The sequence below is a fragment of the Pangasianodon hypophthalmus genome, chromosome 22 (assembly GCF_027358585.1).
Source record: "Pangasianodon hypophthalmus isolate fPanHyp1 chromosome 22, fPanHyp1.pri, whole genome shotgun sequence".
In the NCBI taxonomy this organism is placed as follows: domain Eukaryota; kingdom Metazoa; phylum Chordata; class Actinopteri; order Siluriformes; family Pangasiidae; genus Pangasianodon; species Pangasianodon hypophthalmus.
The window spans coordinates 18985421-19000420 of NC_069731.1; the positions used below are offsets into that span (position 1 = coordinate 18985421).

Genomic DNA, 15000 nt, shown 5'->3' on the forward strand with positions numbered 1-15000 from the left:
TGGCGGCTCAGAGCCCACCTACAACCACGCCGCCCCCGTCGCCGGTGGCGCCCTGAGCAGCTGCAGTGCACCCTCGCCGTCCAAGCCAAAGCAGAAGCCCACTTGGCGCTGTGAGGTGTGCGATTACGAAACCAACGTGGCACGAAATCTACGCATCCATATGACTAGCGAGAAGCACATGCACAACATGATGCTCTTGCAGCAGAACATGAAGCAAATCCAGCACAACCTTCACCTGGGCCTGGCGCCGGCCGAAGCTGAGCTCTATCAGTACTACCTGGCTCAGAACATCGGCCTGACTGGCATGAAGCTGGACAACCATTCAGATCCACAAATGATGATTAACCCCTTCCAAATGGATCCCAGTGGTGCCACAGCTCTGGCTCCTGGGCTTGGTGAGTAGATTTTTGTTCATGTGTTTGTTTGTCTTTGTCTCTTTGTCTCTCCCTCCCTCCCTTCCTCGCCCTCTCACTCTTTCTGCCTTTATCACTCCACCCCTTATTGTATCCTTCTCCCAACCTAGTCCTTGATTGAAAAATAAGTATGAACTGCCTCATGCGAATTATTCTTAATCTTTCATTCTTAATTTTCTTAAGTCAGCTTAATCCATCTCCATCTCCCACCCCTACCCCGAAAGACCTTATCTAAAAACCAACAGTATGGAGTAGATTTCCCCTGGAACTTTCACAATGACCTGACAGCAGCTTTCTCACTCTTTTATCCCCACTCCAGAGCTGCAGGTCATGACCGAGCAGATGCAGCCTCTGAATTCTCAATGCTGAAAACAAATGCCTCTCTGCATGTCTTCACCTTAACTCTTAGCACGAGCTGGCACATATATTAGCCTGTCACGGTCTATTGTTTCTGTAAATTCTTTGTCCTTTATTTAAAAAGCAGCCACACACACTCACACACACTCATATTTTAAGCCTAGCAGATTGCTACATATGGTCTACAAAAAGGTTCAGATATTAAACTGGTGCAATTATTGAATTTTCTTTGTAGCACATTGAGAAATGAGGTATTCAACTTGTAAAAATGTGAAAGGATCAAAGAAATGTCCAATTAGCTACATGTAAGATGATCTGCTTATGTTCAGGGCTTATATTATAGCAGATTCTCTTTTTTATTGATCAACTTTCATGTCTATCGTAGAAAAAAAACAGTACATACTCAGGAATGACATGCCCAGTAGGAGTAATTAAAGCTATCTGATGAGGGGGGTTTAGAAGTTGAAAGGGATGATTGTAATTGATCCTGATTCAATCCTATTACAGCTTTTTATAGTTAAGGCTTTATACAGTCCACTACTCCTCACCGAGGTTTTATTTTAGCAAATCCTTTTGTGTGGGTGCCCTACTCCAGTTTCTCTTAAAACATCTACCTTTGTCCACATCTACCCCTCTGTCCTTCCCTGCAGTAAATAATGAGCTACCGTCAGAGCTGCGTCTTGCAAGTGGTCAGCTAATGGCCGAGGACTTGTCCATCCTCTCCGCCGGAGAGCTGTCGCCTTGCATCAACGACCCGCTGCTGAAACTTTTCCAGTGTGCTGTGTGCAACAAATTCACCACGGACAGCCTGGAGACTCTGAATGCCCACGTGGCGGCCGAGCGCCTGCTCCCGGAAGACGAGTGGAGGGCCGTGATGGGCGATGTGTACCAGTGCAAGCTGTGCAACTACAACACTCAGCTCAAGGCCAACTTCCAGCTCCACTGCAAGACTGATAAGCACATGCAGAAGTACCAGCTGGTGGCCCACATCAAAGAAGGAGGCAAGGCCAACCAGTGGCGCCTCAAGTGCATTGCCATTGGCAATCCTGTGCACCTGAAGTGCAACGCCTGCGACTACTACAGCAACAGCATAGAGAAGCTGCGGCTACACACCACCAACCAGAGGCACGAGGCAGCGCTCAAGCTCTACAAGGTCAGGGCCTTTGCACCCCGAGCTTTACCAATTTTATATCTTTCTAATCTCTGTGTGCGCATGTGTGTGTGTGTGTGTGTGTGTGTGAGTGTGTCTGAGAGAATTCCTGTGTGAGCATGAGTGAGTGTGTGAGTGTGCGCATGCTCTACCCAACCCACACTCTATGCCGTAGGCTGATTTGCTAAATGTAAACCAGAGTATGTACATTATCCTTCTCCATTACACCTCATAATGTAGCTGAGGTAAATGGACAGTGGCTAGCGCAGTGGCCTGAGACAGAGCGCTGATTCAGTGCCTGTGGTTGAGCGCAGGTAAATATGGGCTATTTGTTTTCCAGCACCTTTGTTTTTATGATGTCAAATGTCATTAAGCGAGCTGTAAATTTGATTTACCCCTCTACCGTCACTCTTTCCCAGTCTTCCCTCCCCCTTTCCTGTAAAGACGCCCCAGGCCAGGGACATACCAGTCAGCCTATTTACATGATGTCTTTCGAAAATCAAACTTAATTGAGTTTCATGTCAGAAATATCAATATGGCGCAGTGAGCCGGGCTGATATTTGGTTCTCTGAATCCGTACTTTACCAAAAAAAAATCTGCCTTGTCACCTCAGAGTGAGGGAAGCTCTCAGGAGGTGACTTAAGAAGATGACTGGTTGTGGGAAGGTGTACTGAAAAGTCTCTCTGTCTCTCTGGGTTGTAATTTTTTCAGTGGATGTTGGTTGCCTTTTGAAAAGGCATATGAATCATTTGGATAGTATTCTCCTGGCAAAATATAGGATAGACAATCCACAGCGCACGGTTAGGGGGTAGTAGTGCTTAAGACCGAGACCATTGTAGTATCATCCTGTGCTTAAGTGCTTTTGGGTGTTGACTTACTGGCCTGGTGTGATTGCCTGAAACAATAATACTGATATCCTGAAATCATAGACCTACACTGCATCCCAGACTCATTAGTGGACTTCTCTGGATAAACCATATTAACGTAATGAGGATCTATCGACCAGCCTTAGTCACTTTTGGCAAAGTGTGTGCATAAGCCGAACCCCCTTTGGCTGTATATTTAGAAAAAGTTAATTTAGCAACTGACAATGGCTAGACTGCGCACAGAATTGGCAGGTCTGTAATCGTAATAATGAAATACGATTTTATTACCCTGCCTCAGAACGAAAGCGTCTCCGAGGGGCCTTTTAACAGGGTACACCGAAAAAGAGAAATACACAAAGAGGCCTTTCCAAGAATATTCATTTAACCATAAGCCTGCACCATAAAAAAATGTAAAAAAAAAAAAAAAAAAAAAAAAAAAGAGAGAGAGAGAGAGAGAAAGAGAAGACTCACTTTCTTCATGCATTCACTCAGTGTTAGTGATGTGGCGTTAGTAACTGAGCAACAAAGAGCAAATCCTCTGACGAGTGAAGTCAGCATGAGCCAAATGAAGCCCTGAAAGAATCGCATGTGGAATTTTGAGGCCTGGCATTAAAAACCCTGTCCATGGGAATGTTTTGAAATCCTTAGCAGTTTAAAACTTTTTTTTCACCCCCTCTCTTTTTTTCATAAGGGCTGCACTAATTCTCTAAGCAAACAAAAAAGGATTCCATGGCAACAAAGAGCATTGGAGATCATGTAGGAAGACAAGTAGACTGAAGATTAGGAGGTGAGAAAGGCCTAGCTTAGTCATGAGCTCAATAGCATGTGGTTGTTGCTGCATGCATAGACATGGCTGTGGGTGCAGATTGTTTGCACACTTGTGTACATGAGAGTGGGTCACTGCTGGCTTCATGGAGATTTTCATTTTTTAAATCGTCGGCATCAAATATAATTAAATAGGCGTCACATTACAATTCCACCAATCCTGATAACATTAAAACACTTATATGTGGTGTCTGGTAGTGAAATGTAATTTATAGTGATGTTTTTAAAATAATGAGTCTGAGCATGACGTGGTCAGTAATACTTTTTTTTTTTTAACTCATTCCTTTCTACTGACTCAGAATGAAAATAGCAGGTGGCTGTTGTGGGGATTAAAATGGTGCCATTGTTTTGCGTTCACGTGTCGGTAAATCCAGCAGCAGCATGACAAAGCGTACTCTTTCTTTGACATTTGAAAGTCCAAAAAAAAGAAAATAATGAAGTAATCTAATCAAAGCTTTATTTCAAGAGGAGATGATTCAGGAGAAAGGCCTAGCACAAAAAGGCATGAAAGTGATTTCTAAGTATTTATTCAGCTTTTGTAAATGTACAGAGCGAGAGCAGTGTCCATTCGTCCTGCACTCTTGCCTGCCTCATTTTTTTTTAATGCCAGGAGGGGGAAATCTGTTTTACAGATGCAGCCTTTAATGTGTTTGGCAGAAATGAGAATATTTCACTCATAGACATATGGTAGTAAAGCTTAAAAAAATAGAGACTTCTTTATTTGACCAGAAAAACACCTCTCTTTTTATGTTTAAAGGTGAAAGGCACATGGGATTGGGTAGTTTGGCCAGGCACACAAAAGAACAAAGCGTTGACGATATTACCACATGGACCTGGAATACTAAATATCTTTATGGCTAAGAAATGACTGAAGATACAAATGAAAAATCCCTGCATATTCAGAGTTTTATTTTTGCTTCTGCATATTTCCAAAAGGAATCAGTGTCATTTCCACATCAAGGAATAAAATTTTATTAGCAGAAGATGACATTTTTTCAGGTAAATACAACAAACAAAAAGGCTTTGGATTCTCATAGGCTGTTACACAACGCCATACCCAAAAACGAATGTGTGTTACTGTTTGGATTCAGCCTATAATAATGATATATAGTCATGATATAATTATTAATAATAAACACTCAAATAAATGCAGATGTGGGACGGTATAAATCTGTCATGACCATTCAAAGGCAGCGTAACGCTCAGTTAGGAAATGGCAGGAAATGTGTGTTTCTCCAAAGAAAGGATTTGCACTGGGCATTTGGGTCATTTAGAGCCAAGAATGTTCATGGTCAGTGTGTCGGAGTCAGAGTGTGAGCGAGGAAACTCAAATACCAAACCGCACCTGTTCATCAGCTGGGCCTCTCTCTCTCTTTCTAACATACACACACACACACACACACACACACTCACACCCCTCTCTCTTTCTCTTTGGATCTTGATGTCCAGTGTGTGTGCATCCAAGTCTGCTAGCCAGGAGTTATGAAGTGTTTGATTACAGCAGTCGCAGCCAATCCGTCATCAGCGAAGCAGAATGCTGTGTCTGTCTGGAGCCCACCACATTATTTCCATATTTGTATTTGTCTTCCGTTTCTCCCTCATCTCCTCCTCTGCCTCCTCTTCCTCCACACTTCTCTTTCTCTCTCTCTCTCTCTCTCTCTCTCTCTCTTTCATTTGAAAGACCACCGGGACCCTGGCACATACACTGCTCATCTTTTCTGGTGGAGAGGGGCACTGGCTCTCCACAGTCCTGTCCCCGGGGAGCAGCAGATAGCCCATCTCATTATCCATGATACGGATGGCAACATCATTGGTCGGGGCAGGGAAATGAGAGGGGAAATTAAAAGAGGAGAGAGCGCGAGAGAGAAAGGGCGAGCAGGAAGGAGGGGTGCAGAGGGGGAAAAAAGGAGATGGAGAAATTGGAGAAATTTCAGATTTATCAGACAAGGTGTTTTTTCCCTTATACTCTTTTTTTTTTTTTTTTTTTACATTATTTCTTCCAGTGTTTTTTCTTCTGCAAGGGCATCCTTTCCCATATTTTTTTACCTCATTTAAAAAAAAAATCAAGATGGCCACCAATTGATAGGCACGTTATTAAGTCCACGCCGTTATACCACACTCATTACTGAAGGTCAAGCCCACGTCCCTCTCATTTGAAAATCAAATGTCCCATATATATGCAGCTATAATTATTGGACTGTCATTTCAGCTCATGTGATTCCACAACGAGGAGATGGAGTCGAATGTATTTGCATAAAAAAGTCATAGTTCATAGTGTATAGTGTGAGGACGGAAGACCTTTCTTGCATCATCATGACGTACAGACCTGCCTCAGTGGTGCAAAAGCCAGACTTTCCAATGACTACTTCTTCTTTTGACAGCATGTCTATAGTGAATTGATATTTTTTGTCGATGTAGATGTGCCATCTTTTTGGAAAAGCAGGGAGGCTAAAGCTTGAAAGAGCACTAGCTTATGTCCATGTAGAGCTGGATCAAGGCGTGATTATTTCTGCATGCATAAACACACGTGTGCCCTCCCTCTTCCTCCTGCCCGATGGAGCGACCAGATTATTCAAACACTCTCATCTTTCACCTGCGCCGGGATTACAATGGGAATCTGTCAGAGGGAGGGTGCGTGGAGAGGAGAGGAGGTTATAATTAAAGCATAAAGACAGACGAGTGCGGCTGCGAAAACACAAAGCCAAGGGCTTTGGCCAGGCCTTGTTGCCTCTGTTAATAATCCTCATAGATATTAATAGGAATAGGAATTTCTGTTATTTCCCTCCCTTTTTTCTTGTCTACTACACCACGAAAGCAGATGGTCATCTCCACGCCTGAGCTCTAGCGGGTGCTGAGTGACAACACTAGCGACTCAGCACTTAACTGAAGTCCACTCTACCTCTCTCTCTCTTCTCGTTTCTCATACTATGTTTCCCCATTTGAGAATGCTCTGATATTAATAACCAGACGTGATCTTCCTGCTGGCCCGGGGGTCATCCAGGCTGGCCAGGTCAGCCCATTTGTCTGTGTGCAGCCACTGTGAAGGCTATTGAGGCTGACAGGTATGGGAGCAGCAGCAGGGGGTGGAGGAACGGAGGACGAAGGGTGGTGGAGGGGGGGGCACAACCCAAAAAAGGAGCGTCACACTGCTGCAAAACAAAGAGTGGCAGAAGTTTGTCATTTTTCCCTCCCCTTTCATTCGTTTTTTGGGTTTTTTTTTTTGTTTTTTTTCATCCTTCCCCCACCCTGTTCAATTCTACTGGGATTTGAGAGCCAGCTTAACAAAGGATGACTCATCAAGCGCTGATAAGGCCGGCGCTGAAAGGAGTTGAATTGCAATAATATGATACTCTTGGTAAAAAAAAAAAATAGAGAAGGTAATTAGCTTTGTTTTAAGTCTCCAGACACAGAGGTGGGTGCAAATGTAGGACTCCTGCCTGGAAAGGATTATTGGACGATAAACGTATGTCTGCAGATCACCAATTCCCATGTGCTCCTTCTTCTAGTTCAGTTTTGGTGTGTGTGTGTGTGCATGTGTGGGTGTGTGTGTGTGTGCATGTGTGGGTGTGTGTGTGTGTGCGCGCGTGTGGAAACACTCAAACCATGATGAAGCCATTCGCTTATTGAATGGAACTGAAAGGGTGTGAATGTGATCAATATACAGATCAATATTTATTGATAATATTTAATAACTCCATGGCCTGAGACAGTATAGTCAAAGCAGAACAACAGTCATGGGTGACAGTTTTTGCATACATTACTGTGCCCAAATGCCAGACAGCATACCTCCAGTAATTGGTTTTAAACATTAGATGCTCACTGAATAGATGAGTAGTGTGTGATATTCGATTACAGAGCAAAGAACCCATTTAGCCTCCTGTTCTTCCCCAGCCAGGATTTCCAACACAATACGATTTACCTCCCTTAGGTTCAGCAGGATTAGACCGCTACTAGTAATCCTTAATGCTTTGAAATAGACCCGATAGAAGTCCCGCTCACTTGTTTGGGATTACATTCATGAGTTTTGTTAAATTAACCTGCTGAAATTTTGGGGGGGTTGGGTTGGGATGGGAATACAGAACGCCTAATGAAGCTTTGTGCATGAATTGAATTAATTTTTTTTTTTTTGGGTGGAAGTTAAAATAGTCTGAGGTAGGATGTGGTTTGGCAGCAGAAAGTCTGGCTTTAAACCTAACTGACCTTTTTTTTTTTTTGCTTTGTTACTTCACATTTGTGGTCATATTAGGCATAGTCCATCAGTTGCAAACACTTCAGACTTTCTGTAATTCTCCATTTAAATGGAATGACATTTGCATGCTTCTAAACATCTACTGATTTCAGATTACATCACTAATAAACAATAATATAACATGTATGATATATATTTAGTTCCTCCTCGCCCGATAATCTGTCTAAAATAAAATAACATAACTTGCCCTTGTCGTAAGAAATGAGAGCAAGCTCTCTAACCTAAGCTGATGAACTTCTTATTAATGACTATTAGGATCAATTTGATTTGTATTATGAGGAATTTTGAAGGTAGGATGGAACGCTGGCTTGTTTATGTCGTTCATTGGTGAGGAACAAAGGAAAACATTTCAGTAATCTTCAAAGTGGTCTGTGGTATGTTGAGTGGACTTTGGTATGTGGACTATGACTAAAGCTTTTCAATGAAAAAAAAAAAAAACACAAAAAAACAATGTCCTCCTTTTGTGGGTAATGGCTGTATAAACTGCTGTTGGAAGCTTCCGGTTGTATCGGCTTACGGTGTCACTTCGGAGATCCTCGTTTCTGCCTTCCCTTAGTGTATATTCATGAGTGTGTGTGTTCTTGTTGGTCTATGTGCTATTTGCTTAGGCTCTCTTGAGAAAGCCAGGGTTAAAAGCAGTTGCCCTCAAAGGCTTGTCTCCTGTAGCTTTCTTAGCGCAATATGCAAAGCTCTGCCTTAAGAGCTGCTCTCGTCGAGGGCTGAGAGGAGTAAAGGAGGAAAAAGAGCTCTTTAAATGTGTTCCCCCGCCTGATCCTAATGCTCCTGCTTGCCACTCTTTTACCCCCCCCCTTCTTCCCCCCTCCTTCGCTTGCTTTAATAGGTTGCAAATCAGGGAGCCACCTCCATGCTGTTGTTGAAGGCAGATGGGATATGAAAGGCTTCAGTGTTTAAAAGCATGAATAGGAAGAAGCGCACAGTCCTGGGCGGGGCTCGGTCACAAGCTTATCAGATACACAAGGTGGAGGAAAGTCAGAGTTTGCACTCAGGAGTAGTATTCTTATATAAAGACTCAGGGTTACTCACAAGAGTTTAGAGCTCTTCCACTTCAATGTGTTATTTTGGATAGTTTAAATAAACAGAAAAGGGGTGTGGCACTATCTGTATAAGTATTTGGATTTAAACTCAAAGTGTTTACCCAGATGTAGAAATGTCATGGTCAGCATGGTGTGTGAATTCTGGCTCTGACAAATAGTTCCTCAACCTCAGGTACATCACTCCAGTTCCTAATCACTCTCTTTTTTTTATCCAGCTCACACAGTTATTATCATACCTGCCCACGATATTTTCTAACAAATTTAGTTGGTTCTATTTCCTGAAATATGAATAAACTAGTAGCCTAAATTAAGCCACTGTGATCCTGACCAGGCAGTTACTCCGGATTAATAAATGAACACTGTAAACACATTGCATGTTAATCAGTGTGGACTTTCTTTGTACTGCAAGCTTCATATCTGACCGCTCCGATCCTTTTTGGCAAACATTCTAAGAAAATAGAATAAACACATCCTGTTCATATCTGTATTTGTATCTGTTTAGACCACATTATCTGTTCATACAGTATTCATGATTTATATTAACACAGACATAACAGCTTTACTGGGTTAAGAATACCAAAATACCAGAGCGACCCCTCTTCATTGTAGTTATATTTCTATGTGGTCAAGCAGGCATTATGGAACATCCTTGTTCCCATTCCAGTTTAGCCCAATAATTAGCCCTTTCCAGCCAAGCTAGCTGAGGAGGTCAGGTCCATGCTATGCTGATCTGGCTGAACTTGATGATGAATTAAATCATGGAAAGAAGAGGCTGAAGTGCATAGGCGCTGGAGCCTCTGGACTTCTTCACTTCCTGCCGAAGACAAGCAAAGCTTTTAAGGGTAATGGTGAGGTCAGTGGATTTAATGGGAAATAAGTGTCCAGGCGACAGATTTTAAATCACCATAATATAAATACACCTCCATTTTCATCACCAGTTTGCTTTCTTTTAAGGCAATTTGAAGAGCAGATGAACACTCGTGTCTGCGTTTGCGGTGGGAAGGATTAGCGAACGAAGATTAAGCACCGCTCCTTAATCTTCCATATCAACTATTGAGGCAAGAGGTGATATGCAGATGCAATTCCCAAATGCTCTTGCTTACACTGAAAGGGGATTCCAGTACATTACTCTTAACTGTGTAATTTGAATTTGATTTCTATAATATGTAGCTTTTGGGATTTTACTTTAGACGTGTACATAATAAATAATGCGTTCTCATTTTGTACTAGGAGTCATTGTCTTGAAGTTCATTCTAGTCCAGAACTGACCTCCTGACCTGAATGTGTGCAGAAGACAGTCTTTTCTCAAGCATGTGACCAGAGAATGCCACTGCATGCCAGTCTTTTAGTCCCCATACACAGAAGGCCAGTGTGTGACAGCTGTAATAATGGCTCAGTCTCTGGCACAGTGACCCGAGCTTTTGCATTTTCTCCATTTCCCTGTTCATTTTCCTCCACACTATGTTCACGAAGCAGGCGCAAGGGATCCCACTTCATACCCACTATCTCAGGCCTAATGATACATACCAGATCAACAACATTAGCTCCCTGTGAAAACATTTCCCTCTCCGTCTCCCCTGCGTGTGCTATTACTGCTGGTGAGGTATGTGTGAAGTCGCCGGATGCTTCGTTCCCAAAGCTCACAGCTGTATTTACTGCAGGAGTGAGTGAGCGAGAATCAGCGCTAACGGCAATCGATGAAATATCGTGCCACAGATCAATCAGCGTTTTAAAATCGTTAAAAGACATTTCTCACAGTCTGGTCTCTTGGCAGATGGGAGAGTAGAACACATACACATACATGTGCACATGGACACACTGGAAATAAAGTAATAAATAGATCATGCAATATAATATAATATAATATGAAATGCATGTGTGACGTGGAAAAATCAGCTGGGAAAGGTCGTTGGGAAGATCTGTGTGCATGGGTTTCTCTGTTAGTCATGTGAAAGCATTTTACAATAGTTCTGTCCATCACTGTTCTGGATTAGTCTTGCACGTTAGCTCATACCTAGCCCAAAACCTGGACTACTTAAATAACATATTGTGGATGGATATAGTTATGGACTGGTCATTTTCAGAGAGACCAGTGGGTGTGTCCTGCACTCCTCTATCACTCTTCTTGAGAAATCTCACACCACAGAAAGACTCATTGTATTAATTTGCTTACTCTTTTTGGCCTCCATTTGTGAGGATGATTATTATTGTTACATGACCTCTAAGCTGCTCACCAATAAGGCCCTGCCTTAGCCTGAATACCCAAAGCCACAATTACATGTGACATCCCTGATGGATTTTGCAAAGGAAAAAAAACAAATAGCGCAGGCAATTTGGAGCCCTTTGATACATTCCTTCGGATTTGTATAGGCAGGGGGAGAGCAAGGGGCCGAACGAGATGCTTTTTCAGAGCCATTGCATGCTTTTCGCAGAGAAGACAGTGGCCTTGTGAAAGAGCTCGGAAATGGAATGCAGGGGCAGGCATACCTCTCGCACAAGAATCTCGGTCAGGTTGCCAACAACGTCTATGATATAGCATTTCATTTATTTCTTCAGGCGCTTACTGGTAACATGTGTTTGCGGGGTGTCAGTATTGATGGAATGGTATATCTGGCTGGCATCCAAGTGAGGCTGGTATGTGTTTAAAATGCTTTGAGGAACAAAACCAGCTTTTGTTGCTTGTCCTTTTTTCCCCTGACTTGCAGGGTCATAGAGTAACACCACTCCTTCTCAAAGGGGATCTTTAGGGGATAAAGGAAAGTGTGAAGGCAGAAAATGCTGATGCATTTAGATACAGATACAGTTTTTATTTCACCACACCATGTTATTAGGAAATATTTGTGGTGGTTACGTGGCTCCAGGGCAATTATGCCACAGCTTATTTTAGGTACGTGTTCATTAGGCATGTTTTTTATGGTTAATGACAGGAAAAAAAGGCATGTTTGCACAGAATGCTCTAATTTGTCCTTGGTTAGGGATGAACTGATTCTCTCTTTCCTTCCTTTTCTATGGGAGTGAGTCAGAACTAGCTGAATTAACACTGATGCAAAACTCACCTTGTTTCTGAACGCTGCTAATGAGTTTGGTTTGTCACAGCGGAAACTCCTACTGTCGTCAGGAGACAGGCCGAACACGAAGGGGTGAGAGGAGGTGTTTTGTAATCATTGAAGTCGGCATAAATAAATAAGTCCCCTTGTCAGGTTGCAGGGGGAGTGAATAAACACGCTCCATGGGAATTGGGGCTCCGTTTGACAGGTGAAGAGGGGTCCCTGGTGCCTTGATTTGCATTGTTTTGGCAGCCTGGCACTGTGCTGTGTTCCCCCTCTGCGCTGTCAGATGGATGCCTGATTAGGCCGAGGGAGAGGGGTACGCCCCTCAGACCACCCGCTTTGGGAATCCCCGCGTCTGTGTCCCTGGCACGCTGGCATGATGAGGGATGCCCAGAGACGACATGTTAGCGAAAATGATTGGTCCCCGATGAGTTCCGGCTCTTGGTTGTTTGCCAAATGCTAATCCAGAACAATTATCCATCAAAGACACGAGTGTGCCCCATATTGTCCTTGATGAGCCTTTTTGCCACCAACAACACTTGGACTGATTTCAGAGTTCTGCTTATTCCCCAAGTGCTTGAGAAATGGCTTTTTGAAAAGATTTATCTGTTGGCGTCGTTTTCTGCTTTTGTTCTTCTGGCACCCTTAACACACCTCCTCAATAAGGTTAGGCTGAATTCTTTTATAAATAGGACTCCTCTCTTTTGCCAGCGGTTTCCTGACATTTAGGGAGTGTGCTGGATGTTGGTTGAGGGGGGGTAGAATATGTTACACGATGCCACAAACATTTTGATTTTTGCAGGCTGCGTATAACCGTTCCCCAAGCCTGGTAAGTTTAAACCTCATAAATCAGAAATCTCCAGGCTTGAGGTTCAGATCACCTTGGGTGCATGCCAACGGGTTCTATAAAAGGGAAAAGAAAAATACCATATTTCAATATAGGCCTTAAGAAAACAACCAGGAATTTGCTGATTTAGAATATACTAGAATATATTAATGTTTTCTAAAATTGTAGACAGTTTGTTTCTGTGTGATACTTAAACCATTTGACAAGTCCGGTTGTATTGTGTTTTATTAGGACCATGAAAACGGATACTCAGCAATAACTGTGTGCAAGAATAATTTAAGATCTGCGGTCAACCCCGTTCACATGCGATGCAAATCTACTTTATATTACCCAGTAATTGAGGCTGCTAAAGTGGGGTAAAATATGGCGACAGGAGGATGAGTGTACCTCATACAATAGCCAGCTAACAAACCCCAAGCTAATGGTTGTTTATCAGCGATAGTTATTAATCGTAATATGGCTCGGTCATGCAGAGGGAAATTATTTTGCCGTTTTCTCAGAAACCATTTTAATAGACCTGAGCTGGAATGTTTCAGTATGCTATTTGTGCTATTGAAAATCAATTAATCATTCAAAGGTTGTCCAGACAACTGGTTTCAGAGAACATAGGGAGGAGTTTTAATTGCTTTGAGATTGCGTTTGGCCAAACTTGATGTATAAATGAGGTTTCGTAAGTGCAAACAATAGGAATGAAATTCTACATTTGTTGTATATGCAGTTTATATAATTGTGCATTTCTTCATACATGACAACCACTTCTGTGGATTTGTGTCTTTAGGTGAGAAGTGTGGAGCTCGTAATGTTAAGTGAGAGGCCTTTTTGAAGGCTTTATGTGCCTGCTCTGATGGCCTGGACTCTGTTTTAGGGTTCTAAACGCACAGGGAGGCCGAAACAAGTAACCTCCGGGGTTAGTCGCCCGGGGAGGGGCCCCGGCTTTAAGAAAAGAAACAAAGATAGCCGTAATTAATGATCCTGAATTCGGGCCAAAAAAGCTTTCTTGTGGCAACTTCAACTTAATTAAAACTTAGGACATTTCAAAGGCCGTGTTGAGCCCCCGCACGGAGCGCAGTCCAGCAGACCCGTGAGAAAATACTAGCAAGTTTAAAAAAAGAGAAAAAAAAAGATGTGTGTTACCACTGGTGCCATGACTCTAATCTCTGACAGTCAAAGAATCTATTTAGTCAAAGGCTTTTCTTTTAGGGAGCTCACACCTGCAGGCTGGCTGGCACTTCCTCCCAGTTTGAGAGAAGGCCCGTTTTGTGTTCCAGCGGAAGATCAGATAATGGAGGCCTCGCTCTCGCTTTTGTTTTTGTGCATTGTTCATTAGCCTCCGAGTACTGTAGGCACACTTGATATGCTTGGCTTGCCTGGGGAATAGCACTGGGGGATGGGCTTCTGTTCGTGTGGGGGTAAGTAAGGGTGTGTTTTGTATATATGTATATATATATATATATATATATATATATATATATATATATATGTGTGTGTGTGTGTGTCGTGCTGTAGGTGGGTGGCAAGGTTACCATTCTGCGTGAAAGCCTTAGCCTTGCATGGTGCAACTCTGCACAATTTTAATGCAAAACTTCAGCCTAAATTAAAGGCCCACAATTGGCAGGCAGTCGTGAATGCAGGAACCCCGCCGCTCGCCACACATCGGGCTGCAAAGAACAATATGCAATGCTGGACAGTTCGGATTGTGCACACAAAGCTGAGGTTTTAAATACTCCTACGTTTTTTTTTTTTTTTTGCAACCTCTCCCCCTCTGTGCTCAGTCTCCCATTTGAGACCCTTGTCTAAATTAACAAGCTCGGGAAGTCCTAGCTACCTGTGTGTGTCCGTGTGTCCGTGTGTGTGTGTGTGTGTGTGTGTGTGTTGACGCTTAAAGAGAAGAATCCCATTAGTCTTGTACGAGAGGTTGAGTGAGGAGGGAGGCCGTTCCGTTTACTCTAACCAGATGACCCACCGGACGCCATAATGGAGAGAGAAATGAGGCGCTGAGCTGCAGGCTAATAGCTGTAAACAGTAGCTGAATTAGCATGAGAAAGTGGCACAGGATTTCCTCTTAGCTTTTATGAAACCCAAGTGCACATTGTTGCTGTGTGAGTGTGTGTGAGTGTGTGTGTGTGTGTCTGTGTGCGTGGCTTGCCCCTGTAAGCCCAGTTCTTAAACGTCAGCAATATGGCGGTGA

The 15000-nt window shown here is 43.0% G+C and overlaps 1 protein-coding gene across 4 annotated transcripts in view; it reads left to right on the forward strand.

The window, feature by feature from the left end:
• Window positions 1-15000, forward strand: part of zfhx4 (zinc finger homeobox 4) — a 77765-nt gene that overhangs the window by 20481 nt on the left and 42284 nt on the right. For all 4 annotated transcript variants that reach the window (XM_053228202.1, XM_053228201.1, XM_034298300.2 and 1 more), the window contains exons 2-3: window positions 1-395; window positions 1421-1923. The exon at window positions 1-395 is cut by the window's left edge and continues 2196 nt beyond it. In XM_053228202.1, coding sequence (XP_053084177.1) covers window positions 1-395; window positions 1421-1923 — 898 coding nt within the window. The remainder of the gene's footprint in view (window positions 396-1420; window positions 1924-15000) is intronic.